This window comes from Zeus faber (genome assembly GCF_960531495.2).
Source record: "Zeus faber genome assembly, chromosome: 4".
NCBI lineage: Eukaryota > Metazoa > Chordata > Actinopteri > Zeiformes > Zeidae > Zeus > Zeus faber.
Window position 1 is genome coordinate 12,340,065 of NC_137191.1, and position 20,816 is coordinate 12,360,880.

The 20,816-nt window shown below is 44.6% G+C and overlaps 2 protein-coding genes across 2 annotated transcripts; both read left to right on the forward strand.

Moving 5' to 3' along the window:
* The first annotated feature begins 1,943 nt into the window (after positions 1-1,943).
* Positions 1,944-15,006, forward strand: aspscr1 (ASPSCR1 tether for SLC2A4, UBX domain containing). Its single transcript, XM_079999019.1, has 17 exons — positions 1,944-2,039; positions 2,269-2,324; positions 3,306-3,420; positions 4,270-4,370; positions 5,621-5,672; positions 5,819-5,892; positions 6,063-6,561; positions 6,647-6,709; positions 7,293-7,432; positions 8,190-8,271; positions 8,381-8,447; positions 8,735-8,797; positions 9,194-9,246; positions 11,675-11,726; positions 11,840-11,909; positions 12,386-12,573; positions 14,804-15,006. Exons 1-17 carry the CDS (start codon positions 1,950-1,952, stop codon positions 14,812-14,814), a joined length of 1,776 nt encoding a protein of 591 aa, XP_079855145.1. The 5' UTR covers positions 1,944-1,949; the 3' UTR covers positions 14,815-15,006.
* Positions 15,007-17,873: 2,867 nt separating this feature from the next.
* Positions 17,874-20,816, forward strand: LOC307229136 (myeloid-associated differentiation marker-like protein 2). The gene is made up of 2 exons (XM_079999036.1): positions 17,874-19,120; positions 19,298-20,816. Exons 1-2 carry the CDS (start codon positions 18,840-18,842, stop codon positions 19,947-19,949), a joined length of 933 nt encoding a protein of 310 aa, XP_079855162.1. The 5' UTR covers positions 17,874-18,839; the 3' UTR covers positions 19,950-20,816.

The following is a 20,816-nucleotide window of genomic DNA, read 5'->3' on the forward strand; positions in this document are numbered from 1 at the left end:
CATCCGCGTCCTGACACGGACCCGGACACGGCTCTCCGTGCACCCCGATCGGCGGAGAGCAACACGGAACACCGTGCCCCGTTCCTCCAAGTAAAACAATTAAAACGGTGTGGGGACGGGGCACGGGGGGAAAAGTGTTGCCGTTACGCACGCTTTAGTTCCATACCCACGCGTTTCGTTCCGTAAGGAGACGTGAAATGAAAACACGCCCTTCTGGCGCCGCGTCGTCTTGTACCGTCGGAGAGGGAGACAGGTGCGAATCCGATTCGACTGACAAAATTCTGAGTAGGCTACGGCCCTAAAACATAATCATCTAAAAACACACTATTTCTATTTGTTTTCTATAGAGAAACGGGGAAATCTGAGCTCGCGGCTCGAGCCACAGCCCCGCAGATTGTGGAGGTGCCGGATCCAATCAAATAGGTGCCGGTCCCAACCTGGGAGGTCCCGGAACATGTCCCCCGGAAGGATCCGCCACAGGTGAAGCCCTGCTTCAAATGCAAGCGGCCTTCTCCTGCAGTTTACCCCCAACATATTAAATGTTAGGGAATCAGAGTTCGCACGCAAGTCCTATTTTTTGTGTCACACATTATCACAGTGAGCAATCTTAAATTGATGTGGTCGATTTATGTTTGTTGTTTTTTTGTTGCTTGATTTATGTTTTATTTTTTACAAAGTGTTTCTTTTTTGATGTACAGAAATGCCGGACCCGTTCTGTGGCTTTGGCATAAATGGTCTCTGCACCATCGACCTTGCAGTGTGACAGCGTTTTATTTCTATAGATAGTTTAACATTTTATAGGATTATTGACCGTGACCCAATTTATTTTAACCGTGGTAACCTTGCATGCGAGCCCTATGCTCAGACTCTTGCAGCTGCTCTCTCATATTTTGGCACTATGGGCTCTTTTCCCGAATGGTGATGTGCAGCCATGGCATTGAGGTTTTATCTGACTGATCAGAGCTGGAATTCTCCAGAATCTTACTGCTTGCTTGAAGTACATGGATAGAATTCATTACTTGTTTCTCCTTCACCATCGATCAATAGGTAGGACTGTCTTTGTGATTGAAGATATACTTTAAAATGTTTCACAAAACAAACTGTTGCCACCGGATGTTGAGGCCTTTATACAATTTTACACTTTAACTCCACCGAGGGTTATATTTGAAGTTGCAACTCAGTTGAGCAAGGAAGGAAACAGGTTGTTTATTTTTTCAGACGGTGGCAATTTCCCCAGAAGTACTGAGAACTCTCAGTCCCCCCCCCCCCCCCCCCACCCCTCACACACGCACAGTCACATCCTCTCACTCTTCATATACTGTGTGTGTATGTATGTATGCATGTATGTATGTATGCATGTATGCATGTATGTATGTATGTACTGTACATATATACACTGTGTATATAATATATGTATATACTGTATATATAATATATGCATATACTGTATCTATAGAGGTATACAAGTATATATGTACATATATACAGTATATATATTGTATATGTTACAGTGTATATATGTGTATATATATATACTGCGTGTATACATTTATATATATAAATGTCATATATATGTAACATTATAAATACAATCCTTATATTTTAACTACATAAGACATAGAAAGACCTCTATTACTATTTGAGATAGTTCGTCTTGCATTGTTTCAAATATATATGAAAAATGCTCTTAAGCTCTTCAACTCGAATAATTAATATTAAATATAGTTATACAGTATATATAGTTTATATAAAATAGTATATTATATAGTTATATAGTATTGTTTGTATTATATAGTATATAATATAGTTATAGTATTTATAATATACTATGTCATATAATTATAGTACACAGAGTTTCACTCACAACGCGGTATTTCACTTCATTTGCCTCGCGTCCATAACGTTGTCAATAAAGGTTATTGAAATAAACACAGTGACGTCACACCGCCATGGCAGCCAGCACTACAGCTGTGACAGTACTCACTCCGAATGGACGAAGACAGACCGTTAAGGTCTCCCAAAACACACCGCTATTACAGGTGATCCGTGTCTTACACATCGCGACCTTTTTTTACCGAGCAAATCTACGCCGGCAAGTTAATTTGCTCACTTGTAGACGTGTGTAAACTCATCTCAGCGTTAACGTTAGCTGGTCTTAGCTAGTGACCAGTCATCCGTTTTTCTTTTTCTCATGGGACGACAGCGAGCTTAATACTGCCGAAAGAATAGCCACAATGGCGACAACCTTCCTCCTTTCTTTCTCCCCAGGTGCTGGAGGACGTCTGCAACAAGCATGGATTTAACCCCGACGATCACGGTTTGAAGTGAGTAACAGTTAGCTTGTTGTTACCTGCAGTGTCGTCGATGGGGAGTTCATAACCATCATGACACTCCTTTATAAGAAGATTACGTACCCCAAAAAAAATCCAATTAAGTTCGGATGTTACACTGTCCCTGACTTTTATGGACATTTTTTATTGATATATCACAGTTCCTAATCTCTTACCTTACTGCCTGACCTAAAGGAAGCTGTGATAATAACAGTTGATAGAATCATCTCTATAACCTATCCCATTTCTACCTGATACTACTTACCCCTCTGCCCTGTACCTAATATAAAGTACATACCTGCAATATTTTAATAAGAGAGAGATTATTTGTCTTAAAACAGACTTTAAAAGTATCAAATTTAACAATCTGATACCCGCAGATACCCTGCGTGTAGTAGCCCACAGGGATCTGTCTTATTTTCACTGAGTAAACAGTTTACTTTTAGTGAATACCTTGTTTTTCTAAAGATAACTGTTGCAATTAATATTTTATGTTGGTCATTTAATTTACACCTAATTCATTCACAAAGAATTGACTTCACACATTTCATACCATTTCTAACTTATTTTATACAATTGAGAGGAAAAACACAAGAATCATGGACATTTTCCCAAAAACAAAATCATAAAAAAAAACCCTGGATGACAAGACCACCAACAACCACTAATGAACGTTGACCCTGAGCTCCTGTATTTTTCCATGAAGCTCAGATTTGTTGACACCTTCCAGTTGTGCACTTTGTCATATGTTGAATGTGGTTCCGATGTATGTGCATGTGGTTTATGTCAAAATTTGTTGTGCAGTGTCAAGGTGCGTATAGAAGTGTGTGTGTGTGTGTGTGTGTGGGGGGGGGGGGGGTTAACCTGTCATCTTTCCTGAAAAATAGTACAAATGTGATGTGAGGTGTTTGTGCTGTATCATCTGACTGCTATTGTTTCCTTGTCCTGTCTATCCATTGCCAATGCCTTTGACAGGTTTCAGAGGAATGTTCTGGACCTAACACTACAGTGGAGGTTTGCCAGCTTGCCCAACAATGCCAAACTGGAAATGGTGCCAGGTACAAGAAAACAGCCTACAGCTGACAGCCAGGTTTGTTGAAAAACTGTGTGTGTGAGTGTTATAGACAGAATTTGTATATTTATTATAATACACACATTAGGAAGAATCAATTCAAATATACATTTCTGCTACTCCTATAAGATAAACTGAAGAAGGAACTTTGAAATGTTAATGTTTTATCAATTCATATTGATCAATATCAAGTACATTTTTCCAGATAATTCACAGCTTTGCATTGTCAAAATCAGTAAATTACGTGTCACCTACAGATGTAAATGAGTTCCCCATCATGTATTTTGTTTGCAGAAAATCAGATGTGGCAAAGCTGTGGTTTCCTGTGACCACTCTATCATATACAAACCACTTAAACCACTGCTGGATTTGATCTGTTGTTCTTGTGGGATGGATGGTGACTGTCGGTACCTCCCAGGTTTCACATACTTAAACACATATTCACACTCTTGCTGCACATCCATGGAACACAAACCCACACACAGATACACAGACCCACTCCATCGCCCCTTTCACTAGTCCAACTTGGTGGGGAGGATTTTATAAGCATGTTTTGGTGGCAACACATCGTAGGCATCCATTTTGCCTCCCCTGTTTTGCCAATGGGCCAGCGTGCATTCTCTGTACAAGAAAACATTACTACCTAAAATATTGTATAGATATTGACAGAGAATGAGACAGAGATTTGACACATTTTCAGCTTGTGGAGAATAAAAAATACCTTTCTTTGTGATTAGAAAACAACCACAAACAACTATCTGAAAATGGTCACAGTAAGCTCCTCTTCTTCTGGTTTGTGTGTGTGTGTGTGTGTGTGTGTGTGTGTGTGTGCATACGTGCGTGTGCATGCATGCCTTTGTGCTTCAGGTGCGTATTGCACTTCAGATGCAGGATGGTTCTCGACTACAGGGCACTTTCTCCTGTGGACAGAGTCTGTGGGAACTTCTCACACATTTTCCAGAGACCAGGTTTGTGAGTGTATGTTTCTAGTTCCATTGATATTGAGGGTATACAGGACAGGGTTCCTACCAGGTCAGGGGGATGTTTTGTCCTCAGAAATGTAAGTACTGGAATACCTTGAAAATAGCTCCTTTTGTGCTGAAATGCTTGAAAAGTCCTTGAAAAAAAAAAACTTCATGATTGACCTGTGATATTCCCCCTGGTTTTGTTATTCAAATAGTAATGTAATACAATTTTTCCAGAATCGCTTTCACAACATAGGTTATTCAATACATTTAATCCAGCATGGTTGGAAATAGAAATAGACACTTAAAATAGAAGATGACAGTGAGATTATAATATATATGGATCAACTGCATATATCAAGATATGTTATAATAGATATACTAATATAAATAAGACACTTGAGACTGAGATTATAAATATATTTTTAGTTTTGTTTGTGCAAAGTCCTTGAAAATAAAAACTAGTGCTTAAAGAAGTACTTCAAAGACCTGAAATTTCATTTCATAATGCCAGTATTAACCCTGACAGGAGAAGTAAATTTAGCATTATTTATTTGTATTCCCATTTTCATGTGGAAAACAAGCGTACATACTGTATAACAGAGCAAGGGTGTTTGATTTGAATTCCTCAAAACAGAAACCAGTAAAGTAATGACAAATTTCACTTCACACTTTTCTTCTACTGCCCCCTTAAACAAACACACACACACACACACACACACACACACACACACACACACTCACACACACACTCCCGCATACACACACCCTCGCACACACAGCTGTTAGAATCAGTAGTGTTTTCCAAGAGCTGCTCTATATGTTCCCAGCTGCATGTGCATCTGTCTAAACCTCATTTAATCTCTATTAGATTACGTCATTCCACATGTAATGATCGTTCATGGAAGTGAAACTTCCCAGACACGAATATTACTCAACCCTGGAATTTATACTCTAAAAGATGTGAAGCTAAAAAAGTGCAAGGAGGAAGAGCTTTGATTTTCACTTAAAGACCAAACAATAATGAAACATTTATGGTTCCATTAGTTTTATATGGTATTGTGCAAATATGTCCTACATGTGTCACCGATCTGTTGTGTCTTTTAATGTAAAATGGAATCCAATAAATGATGGAACGTCATTTCCTCAGTCTTATGGTCACTATTGGACAACGTTGGAGGCAAATTGAGGGGGCAAATTGTTGACCCCTGCATTTTGATCCCCTTCTCTTTATGATTCTATTCCTTCATCAGAGAGTTGGACCAGTCAGGATTAACTCCAGTGTGTGTTTACATGAGAGATGAGGTATGTTATTGTGCTTTGACTCTACATTTCCTATTTTTGCGCGGAAAGTGAATGATTCAGGCAAGAGACTTGTATTAGAGTGTGTGTGTGTGTGTGTGTGTGTGTGTGTGTGTGTGTGTGTGTGTGTGTGTGTCTGTCGATTGCAGGTGGGTGGAGAAGAAGCACTAAAAAAGGCAACACTGAAATCTTTGGGACTCACGGGTGGAAGTGCCATTGTCAGGTACGTTTATTTATTTATATATATATATATGTGTGTGTGTGTGTGTGTGTGTGTGTGTGTGTGTGTGTGTGTGTGTGTGTGTGTGTGTGTGTGTGTGTATATATCTCACTCAATTTAAATATTTAGGCTTTACATGCAAATTAAATTATCCCCCGATCCCACCACTTCAGGTTCCTACTCAAAAAGAACAAACCATCAGGAGAGGATGACGGTGCAGATGCAGTTGAAACGTCTGCGATGCCAACTACATTGGTTGCTAAGGAAAGCACACCACGCCCCACAAAGCACCCTGATCCCGCTGTCCCCCGACCTGACACATCAGCAGTCAGGGCACCAAATCATACTGCCATCCAAGATCAGCCTGCGGAGACCTTACCTGAGCCTGCTCCCAGCCCCCCTGATGTTTCCCAGTCCAGGGAAAGCGCAGCTAGAATATCACCAGTGGAGGATAGAGAGAGAGCAGGACCATCAGGACTCCACTCCCCCAATCAAACGTCTTCGCCCTCTCCTCCCTCAGCTGCCTTCATTCCCTTCTCTGGAGGAGGCCAGCGATTGGGAGGTCCTGGAGCAGTGGTCGCAGTGTCATCGTCATCTCCATCATTGATGGGTGCAGCAGGAGGCTCACCCAAAGCCAAGAAGGCCAAACCCAGCCATAGTGCTAATGCCAAGGTCGGTAGCAATAGATTGGTGCTGAGATAGAAGGATAGATAAAGTGACTAAGAGTAACGCCTGCTTGTTTATCCCTCTGGCGCAGGCTCATGTCAGCCCTGCCAACCGGCAGCATGAATACATGGAAAAGAGAGAGGATTTTTTGGAGGTAAAGCCTGCTGAAGATCCCAGCTGTCTGGATTTTGCCCTCTGCAAAATCTTTTTTTTTTTTTTTTTTGTAGCTATGCAGCAATATAAGTGCTGTTACCGATTCCAAGTCTTAAACTTATTAAGTATGAGCCATTACGAGAACCAATTGGATCCATTTGTTTTACAGAACAGTATTTTCTTTACGACCGTCTTTGCGCATTCATTTGGGGTTTCTGGAGCATGATGATTGACTTACACTATAATCAATTTAGAGATCATGATCCATTTAGGGCCAACATGCATCCGTCTTAAAATAAATAAATAGAAAAGCAGAAACTTCTGTTTCTTCTTTTCTTATCAGGCGTGTTCGATCTCAGATGCTGATACTCTATTTAAGTCTGGTATCAACTTGTATTCTTTTTATGATATTCCACCATAGCATCAACCGTCCTCACTGCAATTCCTTGGAGCTGGTCGTATTTCCTACAAAGATATGCATTTTGACAAAAATCGCAAAATAAGTTCACTTTCTCCACCGACGGACAAACATTCTGCGTTTATATCTGCATGTGCTCACCCCTCCACTGTGTTTCACCCGGCAGCCGGTGGTGAGAGAACCTCTGGTCTACCACCTGGATCACACGGCTCAGCACCAAGACGACTATCGGGAGCTGCCAGACGAGTTCTTTGAAGTGACCGTGGATGATATTCGGAAGCGCTTCGCCCAGCTGAAGAATGAGAGGTTAATTGAGGGCGACGCAAGAGTAGGAGAGGGGTTTGGGCGAGTCTGAATGGACGTTTTGGCAGTTAACACCTCAGTGTGGCACTCAGCCCTGGATATGTTGCGGCTGTTATCGAGATGAGCTCTGTACATGTGGATTATATATCAGGATATGTGCTTACCTCAAATATAGTAAATATATCAAAAATGTTCTGGCCTTACATTGTGAGAATCTGTAGGTCATTTATTCTGATGAGCATTTTAACTAAAACATTGTGTATCACAATTTGACAGCGTCTTACTTTCATCACTTTCATACAACTACTGCAAGACGATGAAAAACGTTCTTGCCCAGTCGGAGTCTTGGAGTGGTTACATACAAACTGGAAAGATCAGCACAGCAGGGCAAAACAGAAAATGCAGAGCCTGCCTTGTGTGATCTAATTTGTCCTGTCATCAAATGAGTTAAAGTTCTTTATGGTCTTCACGGACCGAACATTGACATAACCAATGACAGCAGCAGACAAATGTGATTGCTTCCAAATGTATTTTCTTTCCCCGTTAGAACAATACTAAGCCTTTATTAGTGGATATTTAATACATGACTGTTTTAATCTCTTTTTATTGTCTGCTCTCTCTCTCTCTCTCTCTCTCTCTCTCTCTCTCTCTCTCTCTCTCTCTCTCTCTCTCTCTCTCTCTCTCTCTCTCTCTCTCTCTCTCTCTCTCTCTCTCTCTCTCTCTCTCTCTCTCTCTCTCTCTCTCTCATCCCTCGCTCTAGGAGGCTTTTGGAAGAGACTCCCCTAATGACCAAAGCTCTGAGGGAGGCCCAGATGAAAGAGAAGATCGAGAGATATCCGAAAGTGAGTGGCAACTATTGGTGTATGATCATCCTCGTCATGACGGTGTGCGACATCATTCGTGAGTAAATGTGTACGTAATAAACCCCCTACTGCCACCGTGTACCTCCAGGTGGTCCTGAGGGTCCAGTTTCCAGACCGACATGTTCTCCAAGGATTCTTCAGGCCTTTGGAAACAGGTATGTTTTTACGCTCCGTGCGGAGCCAGAGTGCACGTTCATGTCAGCTGCCTTCGCCACAGGTATGGCTGCAATGTTAAAGCTTCTTGCGGTTTACAGCTGAAGCCACACCAGAGGCAGACCAGAAGATAGAGATAGTTTTATAATTCTAGGTATTATACCTCATTCAGCTATAATGGTAACTGCACTAAATCTAAGGGGGAATTCCTTTTGGAAAATGAACTATGCACCTCAGAATCTTAAATTCTTACACAATGGTGTATTTGTTTGTGTTTATCGGTGTCCAGTTGCTGCCGTTAGGAATTTTGTGAAGAGTTACTTGGAAAATCCCCAGATTCCCTTCAACTTGTGTGAGTACTAAATTGTATTTCAAAACAATACAATATTTTAAATCCTCAATATAGCATGCAATTAGTGGAAGGCATATAATGGTGTATTTGAACTCATCCTGTCCAATCATTGCGATTGTTTTATTTGATTTCTCCCACCCCGTTGTCCAGCCTCTTAGGCACATGATTAAATCTCAAATCACCTTTCACCGCAAACCATTTACTTGGGATTTGGAATTCATTATTAAAACCAAGAATTTAGCATGCTGATTTGCAGCAATTAGCAGACTTTTTTTAAGACCAGCATGTTCTTAATATACCCAAAACAACAACATTACCATTTATCATGAACAGGAAGAATTTTGAGTAAATTTTATGTTTTTATACCCGTACTCACGGAAACAAACCCTCTTTCAGTTATCACGCCACCAAAAACAATCCTGAATGACCCATCCGCTACACTTTTCCAGGTAAGCGCCCTGAAACCCTCACAACGCTGAGTTCCATCAGTGTGCCAGACTGTTTCCAGATCGCTTTAATGAACAGATTGACTTGACTAAGGAAAACCACATCAGAGTAATACTCCACAAGCCGCAAATAATAGGAAAAACAACGACAAGGAACGACCATTTTGTTCCCCATGTCAGAAACAGTCTTTCCTGCTTTGTTGCCTCTCAGTGGTTTGAACTGTCAACACACACACACACGCACACGCACGCACGCACGCACACACACACACACACACACACACATACATACAGACATACATACAAACATACATACACACATACATACGCACACGCACGCACGCGCACACACACGCACACACACACACTCCATAGTGGGCAGGGAGTACTGATCCAAGCATCTAATTCAAAGCCCCGCCACATTCCCTTCGTTCTCCCCTCTTTCCCCCCCTAGCCTCTCGCACTTGTTCCCCTTCCCCACTGTCCTTGACCCCAGCTGGGCTTGATTCTTCCCAGCCTGGCACATGGGGTTAATACAGGCCCCGCTTTGATCTCCACACTGGCAGGAACGCACATACACGCACGCACGGCATCGGACAGCCTCCGTGCTGCGCTGCCTTCAAGTTCCGGGCTATTTTAACAACCAAACTGTTAAGAGTTAGGAGATCCAAAGGAAAGCGCACACGCACGCCCACGCAGACACACACACACACACGTGTAAACACTGTTGATCCATTTGGACTGGGTGGAGAGGCTTACCCAGAGTGTTTTTATTTGCGTATATCTGATGCCGACAATCAAATCAATAAAAAATATAATCTCCCGACAGATATCGACATTATTGGACCCCATGTGCATCCTCATAGACTTAGTAGCGGTACTAACTGATTTGGGGTGACTGAGACACTGTGTGCTGTGCAGTGTGTGCACCTGCCTTATACCATGTGTATGTATTTGTCTGGTTCCAAGGCGGTTCCTTGTAACACCTCCGCCCTCACTTTGGAATCAGCCCTCCACTGCCCTTCTCTCGTAGCCCTCTCCTGTACCCCAACCCTGCCGCTCTGTCCTTTTTCTTCTGGAGCACCCCCCACCCCTAAATCCAAATCTCTCTCTCTCTCTCTCTCTCTCTCTCTCTCTCTCTCTCTCTCTCTCTCTCTCTCTCTCTCTCTCTCTCTCTCTCTCTCTCTCTCTCTGTTCCCTCCGACCCTTTCTGGTGCCCCATCCCATCTGCACCCCCTCCTTGTCCACATCGTTAAGGGACTTGAAAGCGTTAAAGCACAAAAACAAAATCTTTAATCATTTTGTGTCATGCTGCATGGACGTGTGTGTGTGATTTTCTTTGAGACTTTCTTCCTTTTTATGTTTCTTTAAATATCAGGAGAATTTTTATATTCACATTAATCATATTGTGTCAAATAGAGGGAGTGTGCTGACACAAAACCTCAGTCTCCCCGTCCCTCACGCACACATTTTCTCTTCGCGCGCGCGCACACACACACACACACACACACACACACACACACACACACACACAAACACACACAGGAGATCTTTAATCACTGTGTGTCATGTCAGGAAAGGAATGTTTCCCACCCCAGAAGCCCTTTGATTCTAGGCATCCCCTCCCCTCCCTCAACTGTCTCTCCCCCTCTAGAACCCCTCTCCCCTCTCTCCCATCAAAGTCCCATCTGCCCTCAGTCTGCCTTTCCCTACCTCGTTCACATTTATCCACTCACACAACACAAACACGCACACACACACACACACACACGCACACACACACACACACACACACTCACTGACCAGTCTTGTCCCTTACCTAATTTCTCCCCAAATATTAGTGCTATTGCCAGAGGGAGCCTGTCATTTCACTGAAACACTTTGTTTCCTGCTCAGAGGGGTGTAATAATAGCAATTAGGCCAGCCTGTCCCATTTTAGCTACTGACCAGGCCAGAGCGGAGCCAGAGAGTGGGAGCCAGGATGGCAGATACAAGGATGACCGATGCTACTGACACCGACTCTGACCCTGTCCCGCGATGCCTTTCTGTTTTTGAGTCTTTGAATAAGTGCATGTGCGTCGGGGAGATGACACTGTGTTTTCCCAATTCGACTGGTAACAGACGTTGCTTGCTTGCCAGCCTGCCTGTCTGTGTTTCTGCCCTCATAATTGTAAGGTTTCACATCTCTCCTCCCACCAGTCCTATTATAGCTGGTACGCCTTTCATTGGTGTGCTGTGTTGTGCTCCAGGGGTGAAAGTGTTTTCACTAACTATTTGATGGTGGTACAATTTGTGGTCGGGTTCAAAGAACATTGGTTGCCGGCTTAAATCCCTGCGCAATGAGTGTTTGGAAACGTTTTTTAATATGTGTACATTTCAATTTGTTTTGGGATATTTTTTATGTATTTGTTTTCTTTCTATCTGTTTGTAGGCCGACCTGTTCCCCGGTGCACTGGTGTACTTTAGCTCCGATGTAAAGACAGGTACTTATTTTCCTCTTCCCCCATGTCAATGGGAAATCCATGTTGTTTTACCTTTTTGCAAAGTGTGATACAAAGGAATAAGGTTCAGCAATGTGTATCTGTTTTCTCTGTAGATCATTACCTACAGAAGGAGCATCTCAACTCCAGTGTATCTGCCTCTCAGGCAAATGAATCCATTGCTAGGTATGTGTGTGTGTGTGTGTGTGTGTGTGTGTGTGTGTGTGTGTGTGTGTGTGTGTGTGTGTGTGTGTGTGTGTGTGTGTGTGTGTGTGTGTGTGTGTGTGTGTGTGTGTGTGTGTGTGTGTGCGCGCGCAGTACTTGGACACCAGGACGCCACTATTTTTGTCTTGCAATGTTGTCATCACTGGAATTCCTTTGAGGTTCGGCTTTAAACAGCAGGTGCCCCCCTCATACCCTCATTTCCTACACGTCCACAACATTTTCCAGCCCAAGAGTGACCCCCCCCCCCCCCCCCACACACACACACACACACACTTGTTGCAAATAGTGTCTTCAACAAGGTCATCCTAACATCAACCTCCTCATGCTTTTCAAATGTCGGAAATCTCGTGAAGAAACTGATTCTGAGAAATACTTCAGCATTGTGAATGCTTGATGAAGGATCTGTGTTCTCCATCTCTTCCCCCCGTTGCCTGTAGCTGCATGCCCAGGTCCCCGAATGCCTCGTCCAGCTCTCTGGCCGCCGAGGACGGCCTCTCCCCTCCAGAGCCGGCCATGGAAACCCGGAGGGTGAGACGGGATGATCAGGACCCCTCTGAGAGCTGCCAGCCCCCCCAACGTGCCACACCGGCCCCTGGCAAGGTCCCCAAATGGCTGAAGCTTCCAGGTAAGTCACTGGGCTGGAAACTAAAGTCTGTCGCGTGTGTGGTGGAGCAGTTCATCCTCTCTACTCTACCCAGTCAAACCCATTCGTCTACGTTTGTCGTATTATTGCTGTTGTTTATGTTCATCTTGTGAAGGAAATCTGAAGAAGGTTTCTTGTCACCCATGCCATGCTGTAATAAACACTGACACACATGCGCAAAACCCCAAAACCGCCAGTCAATAGGAAGTGGTCTTATGAAAGTCAAGCTCTTGATGAGTCAGAAGATAAGGATGCATTTTAGGGGGAGCCAATTAGTTCAGGATGGTAATATTCACCCACCCCCCTTCAGTCCAGGGACCACTACAAACCGGGCCCAGTTGGAGAGCCTTGTTCTGGGACACATCTGACAGAACCAGCTCCTGCGGTTTTGAGGCCCAGAGCTCCTCTGTTGCTCTATTGTTTTGGTTCTCGTGGTGGCACTGTGAATGCTTTTGTTTAGAATTGATCTTTGTCTCTCTCTCTCTCTCTCTCTCGCTGCCCAGCTCTCCTCTTTCTTTCCCTGTGTTTTCTCACGTGTGTGTGTGTCTGTGTGTCTGTGTGTCTGTGTGTGTGTCTGTGTGTGTGTCTGTGTGTGTGTCTGTGTGTGTGTCTGTGTGTGTGTCTGTGTGTCTGTGTGTGTGTGTGTGCGTGTGTGTGTGTGTGTGCACAGTACTTGGGGACCAGGACGCCACTATTTTTGTCTTGCAATGTGCATGTGCTTCTCTTGTACTGTTGTGGCCACTTTCTCTTTCATGACGAAAGTTAAAAGTAAAGGACTTGAGAAGCGAAAGACTAAAAGTAGAATTATAGAATCCATGTGAGGAAGTGAGCAGAGAACACACACACACACACACAGATACGCATACTGTGCCGTGTAGAATACACACACACACACACACACACACACACACACACACACACACACACACACACAGTGCCCGTTCATCCCCCAAGGAAGGTATGGTGTGGCTAGCATGTCTTATTGGAAGTGACGTGCCCTGCAGAGCCAATCGTCTGTCTGGTGACCTTCTGGCATTCCGGTGCCGCTCCGTTTCTTGTTGGTTTCTTGATTTCACCAAGTGGCTACACAACTCAAACAAAATCCTCAGATCAAAATCCCAAAAAAAGTCAGACAAAACTCAAGACAAAATCCTGAGAATCTGTTTCCTCTTATGGTCCTGGATGATAACGGTGACGGTGTGACAGGGAGAGACGTAACTGTCATAACTTCAGGTTGTTGTGGATTAAGTTAGTAGTAGTGTTGTTTTCAGTTGTTTGTGTTGTACTCGTCCCGCTCTTGGAGAGGCGATGAGAGTTAGTTGTTAGTTTGAACAAAAACATGTCCCGCACGTCGCATATTGGGGATCGGGGAACTCCTCTTGTAGATTAATGTCTCGGATTAAACGGGGAACGGATCCTCTCTGTTGTATAGAGAACACGGAGGAGGATGTATGTCATGAAGGGGCAGATTTAAGAGGGAAGGTCTGCCATCTTTCAATCGGGAACTTATTAAAATGTTTGTGAATGCCTGTGATTTAGAACTGTTTGTAGCACGTCCTCGCTGAACACTTCACTGTTGAGAAACCCTCTGCTCAGCGTTTTGAGAGGTTGTGCTACGAACAGTTATATATGATGGTAACCAACATTTTAATAAGTCCTGGGTTGAACATTTTGATAAATCCTGGGTTGAAAAATGGCTCACCCCTTCCTTAGAAGAAGTGATATAACGCCCATTCACAGGTCTGCTAGCGAGAGCCTTATTGGATAGGTCAGATGTTAAAAGAAAAACAGCTTAATCTTTGGATTTTGCACGTTGGATGTTGCGACAGAGAAAACAGCAGATTAAATGTCGTCCGTTATATTCTAATGATGCCAGAGTAACGGTGAATACTATTGAGCAGTAATATTTTGGATCAGTTTCAGGTTTAGGACACTGAAGTTTTATTGGCAGTGATAAAAGGTATTAATATACTTGAATACCCTTTTTCCTACTTTTTAAAAATCAATTATGCATCTAGTTTTTTTGATGGATTGGATTATTAAAGCTACATTCACACAATATTTAATGTAAAATTGCGCAACAGTTGGGAGCGCGTTGATTTGTTTTGCCGGGACATGATGTTTAATTCTCGTCCACCGTTTGGTATGGAGAGAGTGCCCCACAATATTTATAATGTTTTCAGTTCTATTTGGTCATCTGTTCTCTCCACAGGAAAGAAGTAAGACTTCCGCTCGTCAACCGAGAGACTGACCACAACAGCTACCTAACAAGACCGCCGCTGCGTTCTTTGTTTGATTTCATCCTTAAATTTGTAATGGCAGAGTATTTCATTTATCAAGGAATGAGCCAGAATGTATCTGTTCAACAAGTTCTTGAAATGTGAGCCGATAAATAAAGAAATAAAAAGTGGATATTTTCAATGCTTCTCGGACTCGGAAATAATTGAACTTGTCTATGAATATCTTGGCACATGATCTTGGAGTTTAACAAGCCAATGATTGGGCAGTTCATTGCCCTTTACTGTTTAATTGGGAATCGGGCAACCTTCTCAAAATCCAGATCCAAAAAGTATTTTTTTGACAGTAACTGATGCGCTGTTGTAGATTTTTTTTTCATGGACTTCAATGGTGTAAGTCATGTTTTGTTAATTGTTGCCAATTTTACGATGCATAATGTATTTAATCCTGTATCCAAAACGATGCACTGACTGTGATTTAGATCTGCATACTTCTCAGTATCCATCCCACATTTAAGTACTTTGTACTGTAGTGAGAAAAGAGAATGAAGAGAGGGGCTCAGGTTATCTCATTTGATTTGAGCATCTTTGTTTGATTGGTAATGGTAACACCCTGCCACAAGATCACAATTCAATACTCTCTGATTTAATTTGATTTTAAACCCTCCAATGGTGGTCAGAAAAGTAGTTTAAATTAGATATGTGTACCCATCTATATACAGACCCTGGGGGGGGGGGGGGGCACGCACTCACCTGTCCCACTATGCACAGGTAAAAGTACGAGTCCTGTTTGTTAATGACCAACACACACCGTCTGTTATTTCACCTATTAAACACCAGGCTGGATTCCTTTCACATTAGAAATCAGCTCAGTCTTTACATTTTTCATTTGAAACATTCTCTAAACTTGGAGGTCAAAGGTCATGTCTATATATACAGCAAATTGAAGTCAAGAGTAAGCAATACATTTATATTGTACATTTTCTGGGAGGAATTGATATCAAATTGAAATTGATATGATCAATTTCTTGCGTAAATCCACGTTTTTGTCGCAAACGAAAGGTAACCACAAGTGCTATGGTACTGGGACTCACTACAAATGCACTGTATATGCAGTATTGTTTGCCAGCTACGATGGGTTATATAATAAGAAATCTGAATATAATGTCGAGGGGGTGTTTTCCTGTGAAAAGGAGTCTATTTTTGCCGCGCCTTTTATCCACTCAGCTGCCGGCGGTGCGGTCAAGGGGGTTTAACGAGGGGGCTGAACATTTTTCAGGTGCCGCTCTGGACTCATGGTGACCACTTTGATCTCAAGAGTGCACACGCTGTGACACAACCAGCCACAAACAGAGGGGCATCAGTAGAAAACAAGCAGCGGGACGCCATTCTACGTGCCATCGACAGTGTACCGTCTTCCCCTCTCAGTGGAAGAGGCTTCAAAGGGCCCCGGGACAGAGCGGGAGGGGGGCCGCTATCTCTCTTTCTGTGTCTTGGGGGGGAGTGCATTCCATCCACTTGTCTTTTCCAACCTCACGTATCCCATCATGCCCCCCCACGCTCCTCCCAAATGAATCACTTCCAACTGCCCAAGAGGCTTTGATGCTGGAATAAAGGACTGGGTACCAGTCGGGAGGAGGGGGGTGCTTGGAGAATTATGATCCGTGCTGTTTTCAATGTTGATATTGTTATCCTTGGAGGTACAAACGTTTACTGCGGTGCAAGGGAAGGATGTATTGTGGCTCAAATCAGGATTTATATCTTTCTTTTGTGATGATAAAATGATCACATTAATAATTTTATAATCACATGTAATGATTTCCAGGTGAGGAGTCATAATCCCGCTACTAATTTCAAACAAAAGGAGATATATATATATAAGCCTACTATAATGCTCTAGTTGCAAACCTTTTTGCTTCCAATATGATCTTTCACGGTGTTATTTCCTCATTTGTTATTATTATTATTATTATTATTATTATTATTATTAATAATAATAATAATCCTCATCATCATCATCATAATTATTATTTTTTTTTATTATCAATATTATTTTTGTTGTATTTAAATTATTTTAAATTATTTTATTTTAACTTTTAGTTTATTCAAAGCCATAAACGGGAGCAGAATTGATTTTACTGCACATTACAGCGCCCTCTGCTGGAGGACTCGGGTTAGAATAAATATCTAAAGTAATTAGTAGAATAAATCCGTTTGCGTGGACATACCAAGTAATTAAGTACTTTTGATCTGATTAGATATATACTCACTCAAGTCCATCCGTACAATCGGTTGCATAATTGTACATAGTGCTGTGGCTTATGTTGCGGTCTAAGTGCAACTATCTCTGTACAATAATGCTGTTGTGAGTTGACAAAAAAAATGGAACTGCTGCTGAAAATTCATAGATACTGACAAAGTTAAACCAGTGTTGACACTTACAACAGCTCGTGTCAGTTTTGCAATGTCACCAATTGGGAATTTGAAAATATGGCCCCACATAATTCATACAGACTCATGCCTCTAACCCTTAAACTGTATTTAAAATGGCATTAGATTCAAGCTTGGTTCGCTTTTGTCTTTTGTTGTTTGCTTTTGTTTCTCTTGTCTAAATAACCGAAAATTGACGATTTCCCAATTCAACAGTGTGCAAATACCATGGGACACTTCAGTCACGTCCAACGCAGCAACCAATTCACACAGACCAGACATCCCACAGGGGGTCCGCAGGCCCTTTTGAAAACCCACCTGTAGATGGCAATATCGACTTAAAACATGGAGAGCACATCCATTTGAGTGGAACGGGGTGTGTTTGCTTCTTTAACGTTTCACCTAGTGTACGTCCCAAGGAGAGCTCATATCCCTAACCCGGGGGTCTTGGGATGCCTGCTGCATTCTTGACCCACACATTCCCTCCCCTCCCCTCCGGCGGACACAGACACTCACCACCCCCCTCCATGAAGGCCCAGCCCTAGGATCTAAATAACTTTTGCTTTCTGGTCCCACCGGCCGCCCATGGTCGCTCACATATCGGAGGCAGAGCAAGTGTCAGGAAGGAGAGTGTCAGCCAGCCAGGGGAGATCGAGTGGCAGCTTCTAAACGCTCGCCCTGGGCTTTGAGGCCGTGAATGGGCGACTCACGGGGAACGAACCACGGCGGCGATCACTGGATGAGCGGACTCTGACCCGGGCCGGGCTCCTCACTTCTGCTCCTTTGGGCTGGATAACGTTCAAGTCGTACCTGCTGGTTCCATCTATTCTCGTGAGGACGACACTTCAACACTCAACCGGCCAAGATTTAAATTGCAGGAGCATGAGGCTGGAACCGGGGGGAAAAACTGCAAAGCTGTTTTTATGTGGGGCGGATAATCTGCAATTTTTCTGAATGAATCGTGATTAACTGCGTTCGGCCAATGCCCGGAAAAGGTTACAAGCTTATATCGGCACTCAGAGTTCGACTTCAGTGACTTGCAAAAGTTGTGACACATTTCGTCCGTGTCACGCTCTGACTCACTGACACGAGAATAGCCCGAAAAGAAAATATTCAGTCACCGGCAACTTGGAGAGACGGGAGGTGGGGGGGCGTCGGCGGAACGGTAAACCCTCCACTCGCCCCATATCCAGACAATAATATATAATCTCATAAATACACATCCCGTCCAGACACACTCTGAAGAGCCGCACCGCTTTCAACGCGGGGTCACTTGGACACAACACAACAAGGCGCACCAGCCTTGGAGGTTGAGGGATGAAGGCTCCAACACTGGCTCCGTTCTCTGAGACGTGACCAGGAACAACGGGATGTGAATGACCAGAGACAACTAAACGGAGGCATCGTCTCAACGCCTTTGGAGCTCAGGCTCGTCTATTTCTAAACCGTTAACACCGGGGGAGGCTCGGGAGGAACCCGTCTTTCTCTCTCTCTCTCTTTCCCTCTCTCTCTCTCTCTCTCTCTCTCTCTCCGCAAAGTACTGATCGCCCGCTGCCCGCCGACGGAACCTCCGGCGCCGACATGGATCCCCAAGGCGGCCGGTTCCTCAACAGGAGGGCGGTTTTCTCCCCTCTCGGCGCCGCCCGCCTCTGCCAGTTAACTCTGGGGTGCGCGGCGGTCGCCATGGTGATCCACAGCGCCGGCTACAGCGGTTCCTATGGCGTGTTCTGCATGGCGGTGTGGTGCTTCTGCTTCGCCGTGTCCACTCTCGTGTTCTTCTTGGACGCCACGCGTCTCTACGGCTGCCTGCCCGTGTCCTGGGACAACCTCACCGTGGCCTTCGCGGCCCTGGCAACACTCATGTAAGGCTTTGTTCCGGTGAATAACCCCGGTTAATCTTCTGTGCTTGTGTAAACATCTTCCCACCCTATTTCACTAAAAACTGAAACCCATGGCGCAAGGTTTCTTCCTGTGTTTCTGTTTGGGGTTGTTTTTTGGCATGGCATCAATACCCTCCCTTTCTGTGTCTCCACCCGCAGGTACGTGACCGCCTCCGTGGTCTACCCCCTCTTCTTCGTCAGCTCCGAGTGCCCGTACGCCGGCTGTGAGGTCCGAAACTTCCGCATCGCCGTCACAATCTGCTCCATCGCCGCCACCCTGGCCTACGGGGCGGAGGTGGTCCTGTCCCGAGCCAAACCGGGCCAGGCCGTGGTGGGCTACATGGCCACCGTCTCCGGCATCCTCAAAGTAGTCCAGGGCTTCGTGGCCTGCGTTGTCTTCGGCGCCCTGGCCAACGGCAGCGAGTATTCCCGCTACGCCGCCACCATCTACTGCGTCGTCGTCTACGCCCTCTGTTTCGCCTTGACCACGCTGGTGGTCATGCTGACGGTGTGCGGCCGGACGGCGGTGGTGCGCTGCGTGCCCTTCGAGCGCTTCGTGGTTGTGTACACGCTCCTGGCGGTGCTGCTCTACCTGAGCGCGTCGGTGGCATGGACCGTGTTTTGTTTCGACGCCAAATACGGGTCTCCGTGGCGACCCTCGTCGTGCCCGCGGGGAAAGTGCCCGTGGGATAGTAAGGTCGTGGTGGCGGTGTTCTCCTTCATCAACCTGGGGCTGTACGTGGCCGACCTGATCTACTCCCAGCGAATACACTTTGTCTCCTCTGCGCCGCCGACGCGCTCGCGAGTGTAGCGCCAAACGCGGCGCGTTGCAAAGTCTGTGCAGGGTGACGGGAAAATCATCACATATCCCAGCGCCATATTTGACCGAAAGAAACATGGCCCTTGACCACGCTGGAACGCTATGCTGCGATTCCCCATTCACTGTAGCGTCCGATGTGTTGAGTGGGCAGTTTAGTGAAACATTTCCCAGGACATTTACTGACACACAACTCCTCCAACTGTCTCCTTTTGCACTGCCCAAAATATATCAGCCACACCCAAATGCCCAGACCCCATCGGCATCTCCGGCTCGACCATGTGAAGCCAGACACACCCAGCAGCCCTGGCTTTTTGACCCTAACGCACACACGCACGCACGCGCGCACAATACACACACACACACACACACACACACACACACACACATACACACACACACACAATCCTTGGGTTTGACCGAGAAGATCTCTCTCTCTCTCTCTCTCTCTCTCTCTCTCTCTCTCTCTCTCTCCCTCTCTCTCGGCCCGGCAGAGTTCTCACCGTCTGTCACTCTAGAGCTTCCAGTCGTCCTCAAGTCGCGCTGCTTTATTCCTCCCTTCCTCCTCGTTTCCTCCCTCCGTCCCTCTCCGCTTTCTGTCCCCCGACGGTTGGCCTCCCAGTCCGGGATCAAAGCATTCCACGATCACGATGCCTGAAGATGATGGATGTTTCATCACTCGCCCGCTCTCACTTCCAAAGCTTTCATTTTGTCTCAAAGAATGCCATCCTCTGATTGTTTATGTCCTAGTCCTAGAAGCCTATTATTTTACAATAACATAATGATGATGTTTGTATTAAGAACTAAAATGTGGAGGTAAAATGCTGCGAAACTTCGGCCGATGAGGGAAGATTTATTTTG

What these genes read in the sequence shown, in the direction of transcription:
- aspscr1 (XM_079999019.1), top strand. Translation starts at nt 1,950, where the DNA reads ATGGCAGCCAGCACTACAGCTGTGACAGTACTCACTCCGAATGGACGA. An exon ending in AGCCTACAGCTGACAGCCAG is followed by an intron (nt 3,421 to 4,269) that starts GTTTGTTGAAAA and finishes TTTGTGCTTCAG; the next exon opens with GTGCGTATTGCACTTCAGAT. An exon ending in AGAGAGAGGATTTTTTGGAG is followed by an intron (nt 6,710 to 7,292) that starts GTAAAGCCTGCT and finishes TTCACCCGGCAG; the next exon opens with CCGGTGGTGAGAGAACCTCT.
- LOC307229136 (XM_079999036.1), top strand. Translation starts at nt 18,840, where the DNA reads ATGGATCCCCAAGGCGGCCGGTTCCTCAACAGGAGGGCGGTTTTCTCC. An exon ending in GCGGCCCTGGCAACACTCAT is followed by an intron (nt 19,121 to 19,297) that starts GTAAGGCTTTGT and finishes CTCCACCCGCAG; the next exon opens with GTACGTGACCGCCTCCGTGG.